This window comes from Megascapheus bottae, chromosome X, assembly GCF_031878675.1.
Source record: "Megascapheus bottae isolate mThoBot1 chromosome X, mThoBot2.hap1, whole genome shotgun sequence".
NCBI lineage: Eukaryota > Metazoa > Chordata > Mammalia > Rodentia > Geomyidae > Megascapheus > Megascapheus bottae.
The window spans coordinates 104,452,652-104,469,806 of NC_143547.1; the positions used below are offsets into that span (position 1 = coordinate 104,452,652).

The window sequence follows — 17,155 nt, forward strand, 5'->3', positions numbered from 1 at the left end:
CTCACATGCCTTCAGGACCTCAGGAGACCTAACTCTCCATTCACCACGCGGAGGCTCTGCCCCTCACCCACTGCTTCCCTTTCTCCCCTCCACCCAAGCCTGGCCCACAATTAACTCATTTCTTCAGATTGCTTCCAAACGCAAGTCAACACTGGACAGAGCTGTAGGAAAAGCTTCCTCAATGCTGGCCCAGGAGCTGAGCCATGTGGTGAGCTCCATGCTGCCTGCCAGCCCCAGCTGCCTGCTGCCCTCAGCTCTCAGAGCTGGGTTTGGGGCTGGAGCTGCAGAGGTCCTGCTCCAAATGTTCCTTTAAGGGATCTGTATAGACATTTCCCTTTTCTTTGTGTCTTGTTCTGCTACCTATTCCTTTGTCCCTACTGAGCAATGTCTTCCCTCAGGCCCAACATCCTTTCTGCCTCATGCCATCCTGATCCATGGAGGTCCTTTGACCCAGAGGGTTGTGGGAGGTACAGGGGTACCTGAAGCATAAGACTCTTGGCTAAGGAGCCTGGAGGGACTTGTGAGATGGCCTCACCTAGATAGTGCCTGGTGTATAGAAGCCGCAGTAGGGAAAGCACAGAATTTCCACCCCTCCCTGTTTTGGAGGGAACAAGTGTGTTCTCAAGGGGAGGGAATGGCAGGCAGAAAGTTGAGGGAGAACCAAGAAACCAGTCCCATCCTAAGTCAAGCCTGTGCCCCTGTAGTACTGGATTACTAAAGGCAGGGGTCTGTGTTCATTGCCTTGCTCTGCCACATGTTCTGTTTCCTCCACTGATCCCTATGGTAGAAGCCCATTGGGTTGGTAGATGGTATAGAGGCCAGAACCACCATTGGCTTGGTACCTGCCCTCTGTTCCAGGGATCCAGGAGCCCCTTGCCCAGCCATGGAGGTAGGACTTGGCAGTCTGCAGTGGGCATCCTGCTCCACGGTGGGCCTCACAGGCCTGCTGTGTATAGAGACAGAAGCCCCATTCATGGGGGCCACTGGGCCTGGGCCAGAGAAGAATCAATGCAGGCCTTACAGGAAAAGCAGGATCACTCAAGTTCAGGAAAGAATGTCTGTCTTTCTCCTCAGGTGGTAACAGAGTACACTGGGGTGTTAGGGCAAGCCCAGGGAGGTGTTTGTTTGGCAGAAGGGAAGCTGAGGTGGGCAAGGGCAGCTGTCAGCTACATAGCTAGGGAGTGGCATTCAGGGAGCAGGAACAAGACTATTGCGAGCTGTCCTGCCATCACTGGTTGTGTCAGTGTCCCACCCCGGTGGCCACCACTGCACCTCTTCCAGTTCTTCCTGCTCATGGAGGCAATGAAGACTATGCCGTTCCTCATCCTGGCTCTTTCCATAGAGTGCAGCTCTGGAAGGGACCTGACCAAGCAGGGGCTGAGTCTGAGAGAGACCACAGCCCCACAGACCCCACTAGGTTTGTCCATCCTGCAGTTACCACTCAGCCCACCCAGTTCCTCCAATGGTGAGTAGCTGGCACCAGCAGCAGAAGAGTGCCTTGCCCAACTACTGTAGTGCCCCCTTGGGCTGGGGAGGAGGAGAGGAAGCCAATTGCCATAAGACTGCCCACCTGGGGTGTTCAGGCAAGGCCAGAGGGACCTATCACCTCAGGAAGGCCCTCTTCTGGAAAGTTAAGGGATTGCAGACCGGGAAGCCTGTGCCCACTGTGTAGATGGGACATGGAAGGGGAGGGGCTGCAGAAGGGATCAAGGTTTATTAGATAAAGAATTGATCTGGCTACCCCCAAAGCCTTCTGGGACAGGAAGAACTTGTGGGAGGGGAGCTGACAATGTAGATCCTGGGAGGGGTCAAAGCTTGACTCAAGGGATTCTGGGATAAGGACTATGACCTTTGTCTCATAGGCTAATGGGTTGGTGCTGTGTCTGGTGACCACACTTTTGCTCCAGGGGTATGACAGGAGGGGCAGGTGTCTGGATCTAGTCAGAGCAGGAAAGGCCCCAGGGATTACCATCTGTCTTTCTTTTAAGATTGTAATACAGGAACTGACTCTGTGGTTCAAGGGTTAGGGCGCGGCCTTGAGCTGTAGAGCTGAGAGACAATGTCCAAGCCCAGAGTTCAAGCCCCACAATTGACAAAAAAAGTTTGTAATGCAGTAGTTTTGCATTCTTATTATGTAGTTGTACAAGTAGGTTTCAATTCCAAAAGATGTGTTTTGGATATAATCATCCCTTCCATCATTGCCTCTTGTTTTTCCCCTCGAAGATATCCTTACCCTCAAGTTATGGAGTTCAATTCTGTCCCTATTTTGAAGTGTCTGAGCATCCCTCAAGGTGGTCCTCTGCTTTGTCTTGTCCCCCAAAACCTGAATCTCTCAGAAGGCACTGGGGCAGCCTCTTCCAATAGCAAATAATGCCATGTGACAGCGAGTCCATCTCCCCGAAGGCATATGTAACGTCCCTGCCTAATTGGGGCATGTGGCAGAGGGGTGCTCACAAGTGATGCCCCACTCCTCAGTCCTTGACAGGGTATGGGGGGAGTGATGGGAGGGGGGACCCAAGATCCTAAGTCAGTGAGGCCCTTATCCCTAAGGCTATTATTGAAATTCACCTGTCTCTGTGGTTAGGGCCAGCATGTGCTTTGTGCCAACAAAAACCACAAAAGAGCTTTCTCAATTCTGACAGGTAGGAAGCACTGCCAGGTTAGGTTACCCAAGTTCCTTATGATGTTGGGGGGGGACTGTGTATTCTCTCCATCTCTTGTACTCCTTCTCTTTTTTCTCTCTTTCCCTGCCCCCTCTCTCCATCTTTCCCTCTCTTTTTCTCTCCTTCTCCCCTTCTCTGTTTCTGGTGTTCCTTAGAAGAAGAGCAATAAAGGTGGTCTGAGGAGAAAGAGAGGGGACAATGAATACCCCACTCAAGGGGGAGGGGCGAGGCCCCTCTGCCATGGGCGTGGGTCCCAGCTACCCTAGCCCATACTGACTCTTTTGTAGGTCAAGTGCAACCCATTCTCAGGAGTGGTGACCCACACAGACTTAAGGATGAACAGTTGTACTGGCCACAGGCTTTGCCTACCACGAAGGATACATCTACCTCTGATCAGAAGGCATCCAACAGGCCATGGCTGTGGAAGAGGTCACTCCCTGTGGCCTCGGAGAAGGAGCAGGGTCAAAAAAAGGGGCAAAGCACTGGGCAGGATTACTCCCAGGCCATTTCTGCTGTGGGAGCTAGGGCAGGGAAACCCCAGGCTGAGAAGCTAAGGCCCTTTCAAGCCAACAAGGCCCCTGGAGCCCAAGAGAAGGTACTGGCTACAGAGAACGATTGGAGCAGGAACAGAGGAAGTCTGGAAACCTGGAGAAGAGGCCAGAACACTAAAAGATTGCCCAAAGGTAAGGACTGTCCTGGTTAGATAGCCTCACATGGTGCCTGCTAGGGGTGGTAATGCCACACATTGACTGTGGGGTGGCCAAGACTTTCTCCATCCTCTATCAACCACACCAGCATCACCAGCTCAGGCTCTGCCTTATTCTCTGTACCCAAGCCAGAAGATCACCAAAACTCTGTCCTTTTACAACTTCAATCACCCCTCCCAGCTTCAAGTTTCTGCCCATTGATTGGGTCCTTGTTGGTGACTGAGCCAAGACCGCTTTACTCTTCCTTCAGGGGTCTTATCCCAACAGAAGGACTACAACAGAGGCTGGGACAGCAGCAGCAGCAGCAGCAGCAGCTCAGAGACCTTAGGCCATGGGCAAAAGAGGCTAGGAAGCAGGCAAAGGCATCCACCGAGGTTCACAGACCAGGGGCAGGCCATGCCCTCCTTGCCAGCCTCATGCCTCTTGGCCCAGGCAACTATTGCCTGTGGCAATGTCAAAATGAAGCATGTTCCTGCCTTGACTAACCAAGGCTTGACCACATTCTACCTGGCAGGTGGGTGATCCCTCTTATTCATCCCTATAGCAATAGCGGAAAGGATGTGTTCTGGTGCTCTTCCCCGGCTCCCTTTCCAGGTAATACCTAGCCATTGTGGTTGTCTCACTGCATAGTGCATAGCCCATGCTCCCCTTGGGTCTTTGTGAGTAGTGAGAAGATGCCCTCTCCTGACACAATCAGAAGACCATCTTCTGATCTATAAGAGGGGGGTGGGTACAGAGTACTAGAGGGCAGGGGCCTGAGGGGCATAGGACATGGCTGTCTTTCTGTGTACAGAGAATGAAATTATCAAGATCCCAGCTCACACATTCCTGGGGCTTCCCAACTTGGAGTGGCTTGACCTGAGCAAGAATAGACTGGACACTCAAGGCCTGCACCCCCATGCTTTCAAGGTATGCTGCTGGGGACTTGGGCCTGGTGGGTCTGAGTTGTTTACTACTCCGGTGCTTATTATTCTGCATTGGTCTGCACACAGAGGTGCTAGAGGTCAGGCCTGCAGGAGGCACTGCAGGAAGCATCTATCACGAGAGTTCCTATGATTTGGGGTACATGATGTATTGCTGGGTCCTCAGAAACAGTATCAATATGGGGCCCCTATAGGCCTGGTTCCAATAAGAACTAGAAAGCCGCAATATAATTAAATAGAGGTGCCCCTTGGCTAGGATAGGCCTAAAGCCATGTGCAAGAAAGCCTGTATCCTCACCAGCAACATGCCAGTCCTCCAACCAGCTCTTCTCCTCTCCTCTCAGAACCTGATACGGCTGAAGCGGCTGAACCTGGATGGAAACTCGCTGTCTGTAGTGCCCACCTTGCCTGCCTCCCTGCAGGAGCTCAAACTCAACGACAACCTCTTGCAGAGTCTGCAACAAAGCAGCTTCCAAGGTTCAGGAAAGGGGGCTGGGCCTGGGAAGCTGGGAGGCCAAGTAGGAGTGCAGATGAAGGAGTACCAGGGTTGGTGCACTCACTGAACCCCTCTCTGGCCTACAGGGCTCAGGCAGCTGTTGACACTGGAGGTGGAAGGAAACCATTTGCATGATGGGAACATTTCCCCATTGGCATTCCAGCCTCTCCATAGCCTGCTCTACCTGAGGATGGACAGGAACCGGCTGAGGACCATCCCACCTGGCTTACCAGCATCCCTGCAGGTAAGCTGGGAGACCCCTGGATGGGAGCAAAGGTGATATCATTACAGTTAGCTCCCCAGAGTAATCCTCAGGGGATTTCCATAATGGAAATCACAAGGCTTCAGAGCCTATGAGACTGATTGAGCTAACCTTCTCAAAGCCGAGACTTGGGTCCCCTGCCCTCTGGATCCATTGGGCATCCCTGAGTGAGACCCATGTCCTCTTGGGGTCACACAGTTCCTTAAACATCTATCCTACTTGGTAGTGCTCTCCAGAGATAGATCTTAAAGGTCTCTGGCCTAATGGGTAGGTGCTCCCAAAATTCGTTGCACAGATAGCCATGGGTGTGAATTATCACAGAGATAAGGATGTATGCCTCCCACACAGGGCTGGGTAAAACAAGGCCAACCAGAGCCAGCATCTGCCTTGGCTGACAAAAAGTGGCTGACCGACCCTCATCATGACTCTTGGCCCTAGGAGCTGCACCTAGACGCCAACCTTATCGAGGAGGTGACTGAGCATGCGGTAAGAGGCAGCCACAGCCTCAGTGCACTTGTACTCAGCAACAACCAGCTCCGGGAGGACCGAATAGCACCCCATGCTTGGATTGATCTCCTGTGAGTGTCTGCCTGGATCAGGCACATGGAGGCCAGAGAGGGGGGAAGGGCCCCCCAAACCCTGACAGTCAAGCAACTGAGAAAAGAGAGTAATGTGGCACCATGAAGGCCATATTAACTGAGGAAGGGCTGGGCATAGGAAACCTGTTGTTTCCTTGCACACTCACGCCCATGCCTGTCCTTGTCCTCCCAGACCCCAAAAAGTATTCAAGGGTCCGGGACAGTGGTGGCATGCACAGCTGGCCCTGACCTGAGGACAGCTATGAGGCTACAGGGGCAGGGAACATAGAAAGAAGCAAATAGGGCAAACAGAATCACGTGTTGTCGAGGGGCTGCCTTCACTAGACACTGCAAACTGAGTGGCTTTGAGCCATAAAAAATGATTCTCTCCCAATTTTACAGGTCAGAAAAAGGCCATCTAGGTTGGGGGCACATGCTCCCTCTGAAGGGATCATTCCTTTCCTGCTCCATCTTCTAGAGACCCCAATATTATTCCATAGAGTTTTACTTTGAGTGCAAAATGGCTAGCACAGCCTTACTTACTAGGGGCTTAGTTGGGAGCTGGTAGACTTTCGAAATGATTGGATCCTGAGGCGTCTGATCCTGTCAGGGAATTAAGGCCTACGTGGATTCAAAATATGATGGCACCATTAGGAGGTGGTGAGAAGTAATGAAATAGGGTCTCAGTTGGACAAAATGTGTCATTAGGGGGGCCTTGGGGGCTATATCTTACCCCTTGTTGTATTCCTTTTTCTCTGTTTCCTCTCCTCCATGATATGAGCTGCCCTGCCACACTCTTGCCCAAATCTCTGACACCACAAGCTAAAGAAATCTTTCCTCCATTTAAATTGTTTATATCAGTCATTCTGTCAGAGGAATGAGAAAGCTCTCACCCACATACTTGGTTTGTGGCTTTGTCTGCTTCTGTCTGTGTATGGCCTGCTCCCTGTGGCTGTCTTCTCTCTCTTCTGTGTGTTATATGTGCACCTGTCATTGGAGTTAATACCGGATGACCTCATTTCCACATCACTACATTTACCACATCTGCAAAGATCCAATTTTTGCCAAATAAGGTCATGTTGAAAAGACCTGGAGATTAGGATAAGAGTTCATCTGGGAGGACTGCCATTCAGCCTGTGACACTAGCTAGCAGAGGGAACTTCCTGAAGTTCAAATGTACCTAACATTTCAGGAGCACGCTCTGGGCCTTGGCCTCATGTGCCAATCTTGGTGAAATCACTCTAGTGACTGGCCAGTCCTGGATCTTACCACATTGCCTGTCATAGTAGAGGCCTTAGGAGGCTGTCACAAAGGTGCGGGTTTTCCAGTTCATTATCTTGGCCTGGCAAAGGGATTTCTGCCTCCCATCATCCCTTGCTCTATATGTAGACAAACATATAGGGGGCCATTGTTAGCCTCATGACCACAAAGGTCTAGGATGACGCCTCATTGTAGTTTAGGTACGGGTGTTGGCACTTACAGACTGTTCACAGTGAAAAGAAGCTACGTGGGTAAGGAACCAGGACTGTATTTTTGGGAACAGTGTGGAAAGCCAAAGGGAGGCTCGGTGCCAGGTAAGAGGCTGAAGAGGGTCTGTTGACCACCAAGACAGGGTGGGGCTGCAGTGGAGAGGGGAGGCAGGGGTCCACAGACAGTTCCACCCTTCGTTCCCTGGACCAGAGCCTCCCGCCCTCCATTCTCTTGTTCCAGGAAAAAGTTACCAGGACGTTTGGGTTTAATTATTCCTTTTTCCTCCCCCTCCCCTCCTGCCAAGGGGGCAAAGGAAAGCAGACAGCAGCCTGGGAGGGGCCACCCAGCCACGTTCCACTCCGCCGCCTGCCGCCACCACTGCGGGGCCTGGGCAGGGGGCTGGCGGCCAGTCAAGCCCAGGCAGTTCAGCCCCTGCCTCTCCTGACTCAGGGCCTGCTTGCCTTGTGTCTCCTCTCTGGTGATGGAAGGGGAGGAGCTGCAGCCCACAGGGGCAGAGCTACCCAAATGGCTGATTTCCTATAGGAGCTGGGGGGTAGGGGGTGGAGCACTGAAAGGAGCCACTTTCCCTGCTCTCATACACTCTAGAAACATTGCCATCCTCTGCTCTTGCAGACCAGCAGAGACCAGGGCTTGCTCACTGCTGGAGTTAGGGCCTCTAGGATCCACCTCATGGTAGCGTGGTGGGAAGTGAAAGTGTGACCTGGATTTCCTCACCTGCCCCGACCTGTCCCTCTGTAGCATAGATACTAGGGACTCTCCCTGGGAGTCTATGCCTCTCTCTCTCTCTCTCTCTCTCTCTCTCTCTCTCTCTCTCTCTCTCTCTCTCTCTCTCTCTCTGTCCTGAATGGCTGTGCAAAGGCTGCCTGAGGCAGGGAGAGGAGGAGAGTGAGAGATAGGGCTGAGGGGCACATCTTAGGACCTGGAGGCCATCCCCAACATGGCAAAGACAGCAATGTAAGGGGAGATTGAGAAAGAAACAAGGAGAGGGTTCTGAGGCTTTGGACAGGCAGGGTAGGGACAGATTTTAGGTATCACCCTATGTCAGATGTCAGGCCCAGTAGTCCAGGAGGCCTCTAGACAAGGAAGGGAGAAAGGGGAAGAAGTGGGACCAATATTTTGGCCAACTGGTAGAGTGCTTGCCTAGCATGCACCAATACCCAGGTTTGATTCCTAGGTACCACATATATATAAAAAGCCATGTGGCTCAAGTGGTAGAGCTCTAGCCTCAAGGACAGTGCCCTGGGACTGGCAAAAACAAACAAAGCGGAAAACTGACAGAAAGAGCTGCTACCTCTATTCTAAGGGCTAGTGTAGCTGCCCCAAAGACAGCTAGGAAAGCTTCATCCAGTTCCCCAATTCCAGGCCAGAGGGGAACACAGAAGCCACCCAGGGTACAGCCTGACTCAGGAGTACTATGAGTCCCTGCTATCTGGGGTGAAGTGGAGATGGGCCCATCACCCCAATTCCGAGTTCTAGCCTCTGGAGTTCCATTCAAGTCAGGAGTGAGGTTCTCAGCCACCAGTTCCCTTCATACCTGTGTCCTCCACCCCACAGGAAGCTGAAGACCCTCGACCTATCTCATAACCAGCTGGTACATGTGCCTTCCTTCCTGCCACGAGGCCTGAGACACCTGATTCTGCATCACAACCTCATCGAACGCATCCCTGGCTATGTATTTGCACACATGAAGCCAGGTCTGGAGTTCTTACACCTGTCCCACAACAGGCTGCGCAGTGATGGCATCCACAGAGTGTCGTTCTTGGGCCTGCGTGCCTCCCTGGCAGAGCTGCTGCTGGATCACAACGAGCTGCAGGCAATCCCACGAGGCCTCCTGGAGCTTAAAAATCTGGAGGTGCTGCACCTGAGCCACAATAAGATCAGGTAAGGCCACTTATCTGCTCTTGTGTTCAACCCCAGCCATAACCCGGCCAGGGCAGAATTCTCACCCACAGGCCACAGAAGTCTGAGCCATGACAGAGGGGGACTGGGAAGATTGTTTCCCTTTCCCCCAACCCATGCGTGCATTTATCTTGCTTGTCATGATCAGAGGCTGTGCTGTGTAAATGGCTGGCAGGCCCACACAGCTGAGATAGGGGACTTTGGACAGATTGGTGCGTCCAGGGTATACACAAAGGGAAAGCAAGGCTCTGGTCCAGACCAGCAAGGCCTGGGGCTGGGGGCCTTGTGTTGAGTGCTCAACTGACAGTAGACCCGGATTCCACCGGCTCCTCCTCCCAACTTCTGATCTCTGGGACTCCATGTTTAGTCTCCCTCTCATCATGGGGTTCTATTTTTGTATGATGTTTGCCTCTGGGCCCTTCAATCTTCTTGTGACAGACAGGTGCCTCTGAATTCCATCTGTGACACACGTGTGACCCAGGACTCCAAACTTATTGCCACACACCTGGAGAACAACCTCATTGATCGGCGCAGCATCCCACCCACTGCCTTCTCATGCATCCGAGACTATCACAGTGTGGTTATTCAGCCCCAGCAGAGAGAAAAGGCCTCCTAGCTCGATCCCACCCCCCTTCCCAGACACTGTTCACTGGAGGGCAGCACCCTACACCAAGCTCCAGTTGATCTTGCACTGGATAAAGATTTAGAAGCTCTTATTGCTTTGTTTATACCCACTTTCTATGGCTGATGGAGACTCTTTCACTTAGCAGCAAATAACCCAACAGAGGGCATGGGGGTGAAGACGGCATTGGCTGAATTAAACGCATGTTCTTCAATTCTGTGTTGGGACTCTCTCCTTCCTTCCCTACTTAATTCAGCATGTGTACTGGATCTTCTTGTCCATGAATTTCTGGGGCCTAACCTGCTTCACCAAAGGCCTGATTCCCATAGCTCCTTGGAGCGCCTCCCCACATCCTGCCTTCCCCAGGATCCTTTGCTTCAGGAACCATCTGCAGCTGAGCTCTCACATGCAGGAAATGCCTGTGTCCTAGACCTGGACCCACAAATGTAGGTTTAGCTGTCTGGTGTAGGCTGGTTATGGAGGCAATATGTAACACCTACCTTTTGCCCTAAAACTACAGGAGCGAATGACTGCCACACAATAGCACCTCTGGGAGAGCATCTTTGCTTCTCACCTCAATCTATGTTCCAGCAGTCTCATCGTGGTACTTCCTAATCTACACCCACCCCTGGAAAGCTTTCTATGTCCCTAGGGCCTCACTCACAGCTCACAGGTGGAAGACTAAGGTGTAGGCAGGTAAATGAATTTGTCCAGACATAGCACTTACTATGGAATCAGGTTATGGCCCTATGCAACCTGGGGCTGCAGGAAGGGCAATAGCATCTCGTAGTCTGTGCAAAGCCAGGCCTGGCACTGGCAGATACCCTGCCTTTGAGGGGACACAGGGTAAAGGACAGAGTACCTGAGTCAGCCCCACAGCTCACAGTGCTATAGTACCAGATAACAGGGAGACAGCGTTGTAACTGGAGAGGGGCAGGCGTGCTGCTTTCATGGATGTGGAAGGAGGAAGGACCCAAAGATGACAACACAGACCTCGTACTACCACCAATTCCGGCTGGGCTCTGAGCCTGGGAACTCCATCTTGTCTTGGTCCCATTCTTCAGCGGAACCCTCCTCCCCCCTCCACCCACCCCCACATTCTCAGTAGAAAAAGGGCCAGAGTTGGAAGGGTGTGGGAAGAGGCCTGGGAAGCTAGGCTGGTGGAGTGTTTGCTTTGGATTCATCCCCGCATTCCTTCTCCTCCAGGGTCTGGGCCCACAGATATGGTACTTCCTGTTTGGGCTGGGTCAGAGGTCATCAGCCCTGAAGGCGCTGGCCCTACTTTTTCAGCTCTGAGAACCCCCCTCCCAAGCCTGGCCACCCCAGTTCCTGCTCTTCCGGCTCTGGCCTCTTAGTTGTCCAGCCCCCACCCGTTTTGCTGTGTGAATTCAAGCCTGGAAGTCTTGGCGGCTCCAACATTCTTTTCTCGTCATTCTTACCTCTGCAGAGCAAATGACCCAAGGAGGCCCATAGTCCCAGACTCTCCCTAGAGCTAGGGGAAGGAGAGGAGGGGTGGTCCTCATGAAGATGGAAGTGGGGAAAGGGCTGACACTCCGTAGGTGATTTCTAGGTTCACTTCACTTCTCAAGCAGGAAGCAGCTATGGCTGCCATAGAGCAGGAGTCTCTCTCTATGATCTTCCTTACTCTGAAGAAAGAAACTAGCTCTGGGAATTTGATCGGGTGTTTGAGTTCACCATCTGGACACGAGAGAAGCAGAAATTAGTCAGAAATCAGTGTGGTCCTTAGTTGGGCCAAAGGGACCAGGCCTTCATGTGTGGAGGCCATCCTGAACTAGAGCTGCAAGCATACTGGCACGGTTGAGGTGGGGACCCATACCCTCTGTAGCGCTGGCTCTTTTTCAATGCCACAAGAGAGCCAGAGCTGAGCACTGGGGGTGGGTGCAACATTTGGGATCCAGAAGTGTCAGTGATGTGGACGTGATGATGTGAAAGGGCTAGAGTTTGCCCAGCCTGGAGAGCAAATTCAAAACAGGGGAGCCACCAGGCACTCACGCCTGTCATCCTAGCTACTCAGGAGGCTGAGATCTGAGGATCAAGGTTCAAAGCCAGCCCAGGCACAAAATGACCCGAGACTCATCTCCAGTTAACCTCTAGAAAATGAGAAGTGGAGCTTGGCTCAAGGGTAGGGTGGTAGACTTGAGATGAAGAGCTTAGGCACAGTGCCCAAGCCAAGTTCAAGCCCCATGACCACCCCCCAACACACACACAAAACAAAACGGGAGCCTGGCAGCAGGACCAAATCACCTACTACCCACACTCACACTCCTAATGTCTATCACTTCCTTATACCCACGCATGGCATCCCCAGGGCAGGTGGCTAGTGCCGTCCTCGTTGGGCAGGTACTGGATCTGTGTGTAGCCCAATTAGTTGCTCTAGGGTATTAATCCTCTGAGGAGACATGGTAGTACTCAGAGGTCGTGGGACAAGAATGCTCAATACGCCCCAGATTGAGGTTGGAGCACAGAGATAAAGGCAGGGGCCTAATGGTAAGGACAGTGGAGACAGTGGGGATAAGGAGGGTGACATGTAAAGCCAATAAGGGTAAGTGGAAAATGGGGATGAGGAACCATGTACTTGTTGGGGCTAAGCCTGTGTTTCCTGCCAGAAACCTCATCAGTGGGAGCTTGCAAATCTGCTCCACTATTCAGCCCCAGTCCCGTCAGCCTCCGAATTCTTCTCCAATCTGCCAGCTTCCCTGCCTAGCTTGTCTACATCCTGTTCCAAGCCTCCCACCCCAGTGCTGGGCAAGGCTTTGTCAAGACTCCTCCTCCAAAAGCAGATTCTGGAAGGAGTATTTAAGGTGCTTTCCCAGCCTCCACTGCCACAGCCACTGTCATCAAACTGAGCACACAAGGACGACCTGAAGACGCTGACATCTACAGTCCTCAGGCCAGGTGCTGGGCTTTGCCAGGCACCTAAGCCAAAGATTGCTTCAGGTTGGAGTCTTACCACAAGGAAAGCCCCTGGCCAGGCCCTTCCTTGGCCCCATTTATAGCCTCCCAGTTCTACAGGCTACAGACAGAGCCAGGCAGCAGGCTTGAGTCCTAGGGGGCTTCGTAGCCTTGCTTTTAGCTCCTCTGCTTCCCAGCTCATCCACAGGGGTCACAGCACAGCCACATTCACTTTTCCTTCTCTGGCCACACCTCAGGCCATGTCTCTAAAGATAGCTAGACATAGGCTGAGCCTTCAAGGAGCCCCCTTTGGGCCCTGAAATTACAGCCCTGGTGGCCTAGAGGGGGGAGATGCTATGTGATTATATCCTCAGGGGAAGGTCAAAAAAAGCTCTTTGGCATGCACAGTGCCAACTTTCACCAGCCACGCCTCTGCCATCAGCACTGGGAAGCTTCCAGACAGTGGAGGCTTGGCTTAGTAGTACCATCTCAGATGCTACCTCTTGAGCAAGTTGGCCCAAAGCATGGCCCAAATTGTCCCAGTCCCTACACCCAAAGGGTTCCCAGGAGCATCCATTTTATGCCACTTTATACCACAAGGGCTGCTCTAGTGGCAGTGGTGGTGATGGGAAGCTTCCCTTTGAGTCTGTGGGTCTGGTGCTGATCTGCCCCTGCTCAGCTTCTGAGAGTAGGGGCATTAACAGGCTGGAGGGGCCAAGGAGGTGATAGCAAGGGTGGGCATTTGGGGAACAATTCTGAGCAGGCTTTCTTGCTCAACAAGTGCCCCTGATATATGTGTGATGTGTTCCTATCTAGGTATCCTCCTCTGCAAGTTCTCCCACCCACCCCACCTCCACTCCCTAGGTCACCTTCTCGCTTCTTCACGCGTGTCCTTCCTCATGGTCCAACAGCGTGGGCCCTCCCCAGGGACGGATGTCCTACCTGCTTCACTTCCTCCAAGTAGCTGTCCACTGCCTCCCAGGTCTCTCCTCTGCTTCTCTGGCAGGAAGACTGGCATTGGTCTTTCCTTTCACACTAGCAGGACAGCAGATGGATGGACTAGAGCTCCAGAGGGGCAGCTTTCTCAGCAGCTGCCACCCTGTGGAGGGTTTTCTACATACAGAGCATCTGCCAGTCCCTCAGCTCTGCTCTCCAGGCACTCACACTAAATGTCAATGTCTCATGCCCAAACGGGACCAGAGGCCTGCCCTCTGAGTGCCCCTACTTCTTTCCTGGGCCTCTCCTTCCTGCTGTGAAGCTAGCTAAGGCACAAACAGCTGCAAGCCAGCTGTGAGGGGGATGTGCTGCAGCTGATGCCAGCTTCTTCTGACACAGGCCTAGGGGGTAGAGGCTGGCTGAGAGTCTCTTGCTCAGAGGGAAGCAGCCTCCCCTCCCCTCTGCCCCCTTCCTCTTTGGCCCTGTCCCTCCTTCCCTCTTTCTTCCTTCTTCTCTCCCCTTGCTGTCCCCTTCCCTCAAGCATGGGCTCTTCTGCATGTCCTATACCCTGCACTCCATCGACATGTGCGAAGGGACTGTCTGATGAGGGCTGGGAGAGGGTACAGCTTGGGATGACCCATACAAGACCGCTTTCCCCAGCAGCATGGCTGGCTGCCCCCCCCTCCATGAGTCTGAGGAGCTAGACATCTCAAGTGAAGAGGCTGAAAGGCAGGTGAGGCAAGTAGTCTGATGGCAGCAGGATGGTCCTATCTCTCTCTAGCCCTCTGGGGAGATATACAAACTAGGGCTTTGGGCGCCTGTCCGGTGATGGTGTGGTCACACATGAGCTGTGCTTAGCACTCAGTCTGTCGCTGGTCCCTGGGGCACTAAGACAGCTGTGCATTTGAGTCCTCCTCAGGAATCCTTGGGGCCTCAGGAAATTCCTACTCTTCCTTCCTGCCTAACCCCCACGTGCCCGCTTCTGCACTCCCCACCTCCTTCCAGCTGCAGGCGGACAGAGGCCAGCAGGCTGCCTGCTCCCGCTCCGCTGTCTGGGAAGGATGGCTTGTGCCCAGGCATGCTTCTGCTATGATCCAAGTTATCCCTGTGCTCTAGAGATCTGGGACCTGGGAAAGCGAGAGAAAGGAGACAGGAAGAAGGGCAGGCCCAGTGACTGCGGTGCTGCCTGACTTCTCTGGGAGTGATCCCCAAATTAGAGAGCCAGGGTGAGTGACTCAGTGGGCCCTGGGCTGGACATGCAGTTCTAGCTTATTGCAGACTACAAACCACAGACACCAGAACCTTCCAGGCATAAAAACCATATTTATACAAAATACTGGCCCTGATGTATCCCCAACTTGAAAGAAGACCTACAAAATGCTCCATGGGCTCCCGCCACCCCCGTGCTGGATCTTGCTACACCAGGAACACACAAAACCAAGACCTGAGGGAGGATCTGTAGGAGAGAAGGCCTGGCTCCCACTTAGCTGCAGGATGTCTTCATGTCGCTCCTCCCCAGTGTGCTTCAGGGCAATCGCCCACTTGCCTATTGGTCTGTTCATGCCACCTCCAGGAAGTGTTCCCGAGCCTCTGGTGCTGTGTGTGTGGCCATAGGGAGGCCAGAAACAAGAGAACCATTGTCTTCCCATGGCATTCAGTCTCTAGCCCTGAGCAGATCATGAATGATAGTTCCTTCCTGGGACTCCACTCTACCCCTATCACTGTCCTCAGAGCGGTTTCTCCCTGCTAGGGGTCCTAGAGGCCTAGAATCTGTGCAACAGCTTGTGTGTGAGGGACTTGGGGGGCCCATACCTTCAGCTGTCACTCTTCCATTCTGTCCCATCTGCTTTCTGTCTCTAGAGTTGGGTCCATGCTAGGTGGCCTTTTGTTACTGGGTGCTGCCACTAAGCAGAATGTTCAAGTATGTGCTTTAGACCCTTTTCAGCTTTTGCTGCTTCTGCCCTACTCTCTGACAGGTTTACCATGAGTGAATAGATACTAGGGTCCAAATTCAATGGGGGACTGGGACAGACATTGGACAGGGGGGCAGAGTTCAGGTACTTTGAGGCTCCTTGAGGCTGTATAGCATTGTTATGTTATTCTTGCACCCACCATGTATGTTTGAGAATGTATACAGTGAAAAGTAAAAGCTATATCTCGGGGTGTAGCTCAGTGCTAGAACACTGGCCTAGAATACAGGATGCCCCACGTTCATCCTCGGCACTGTAAGGGAGGGAGGGAATGAGGGCGGAAGAAGAAAAGAAAAAAAAATGTGAAAGGAACGAGCTCTGTTCTGCATAGCCTACTATGTCGTCCAATCTCCTCATCCTGACTGTGAAAACAAGTGAACTCAGGGTTCCCACTCTGGACTCTCCTTTCATTTCTCTCTTCTCTGCAGCCAGGCTCTACAGCTGGGCCCTGAGCTGATGTTGGATCCAGGTAACATCTTCTTGGGAGCCTCTTTCCTGAGTTTAGAAGTTCCATTCCAGCCCCTGACTGAGTGACAGGATTCTCATCCCTCACTCCTCCAGTGACCTTCCCTCCAGCAGTACCCATGACAGCTTGTCCTTTCTCAAGCAATTGTCTTGTTTGTACTTCCCCACTCTTGCTCCCCAGGGTCACGTCTTGCATCTGGAGCTTCACCTCTGTGTGGTAGGGGCAGGGAAGTGGACATCACAGGACTGATAGGAGGTATCTTGCTAGAGATGTGGACTCAATCTGGCCCGCAGGAAGTGGCTGGCTGAGATTTGGAAAGCTGACCAACTTAGTCACTGAAAGTGACCAGAGGAAATGCTCCTCATGCAGAGAGTGGTTATCATGTCCTAGGGGGCCTGCTAGGATTGAGCAAGGAGAATGACTGTCTGGCTTCCTTTTCTCTGAATCAGCTCTCCAAGTATAGCTTCTCCTGCTTTTCAGCTTCTCCAAAGCCTCTGAGCAGGCAAGCCAGGGAGCCCCCCCCCCCCCCAGCCCAATCTGCTACTCCCTCCTGTCAGCCCCAAGCTGGTTCCCTTCCTGCTGTCACCCAGACAGGACCATTGCGTCTTGTTAAAGGACTAAAGACTGGAGTGGAAGGAGGGCTTTCGGGGAGCCTGGGAGCCTAGATCAAGCCCTTCCAGAACTTCTCTAATCCCAGAGAAACCACCTCCTTGTTTCAGCCAGGCAGAAGGAAAATTTCTGGGTGGAATTAAAACAGATTTCAGGAGCCACTCACTGGCCTAGTAATGTGAGGCAATATCCCCCTCATCTCCCATTTCTGCCCTCTCGCTTTCTTTTGCCTAGTGAGTGCCAGCAAGCGCCTCAGTGTCCCCATCTGGGCAGTGGAAAGTTTGACTATGAAGCAGTGCCTGTCCAAAGAAGCCAAGGGTCCGTGTGTGTGTGTGTGTGTGTGTGTGTGTGTGTGTGTGTGTGTGTGTGTCCTCTTGAAATCTGCCTGGGGGGGTGGGGTGAGGGGTGCAAGGAGGAGGGGTAAATCTAGCCCAGCCAGCTACAAGAAAATTGCTCCCTTTGAAGCTGCCAGGGGGGACGGAAAGCCTGCCCCCTCCTTCTTACCCGCCCTCCCTCCCCACTCTACCAGCCCCCTCCCTTTTGCCTCCCTCCCCGCCCCCTCCCTGGCGTCCCCTCCCTGTCGGCCCGCCCGCCCAGCCTTTAGCCTCCCTCCCACCGCCT

The 17,155-nt window shown here is 52.9% G+C and overlaps 1 protein-coding gene across 1 annotated transcript; it reads left to right on the forward strand.

The window, feature by feature from the left end:
• The first annotated feature begins 883 nt into the window (after positions 1-883).
• LOC150041717 (extracellular matrix protein 2-like) lies at positions 884-9,634 on the forward strand. The gene is made up of 9 exons (XM_090327193.1): positions 884-889; positions 1,282-1,465; positions 3,621-3,884; positions 4,164-4,279; positions 4,637-4,769; positions 4,875-5,032; positions 5,489-5,628; positions 8,674-9,000; positions 9,457-9,634. Exons 1-9 carry the CDS (start codon positions 884-886, stop codon positions 9,632-9,634), a joined length of 1,506 nt encoding a protein of 501 aa, XP_090183319.1.
• The last annotated feature ends 7,521 nt before the right edge of the window (positions 9,635-17,155 follow it).

Bases quoted from the DNA above. Each gene is read 5' to 3' on its own strand.
- LOC150041717 (XM_090327193.1), top strand. The intron at 3,885-4,163 runs GTGGGTGATCCC...TTCTGTGTACAG, and splicing joins GACCACATTCTACCTGGCAG to AGAATGAAATTATCAAGATC. The intron at 5,629-8,673 runs GTGAGTGTCTGC...TCCACCCCACAG, and splicing joins CATGCTTGGATTGATCTCCT to GAAGCTGAAGACCCTCGACC.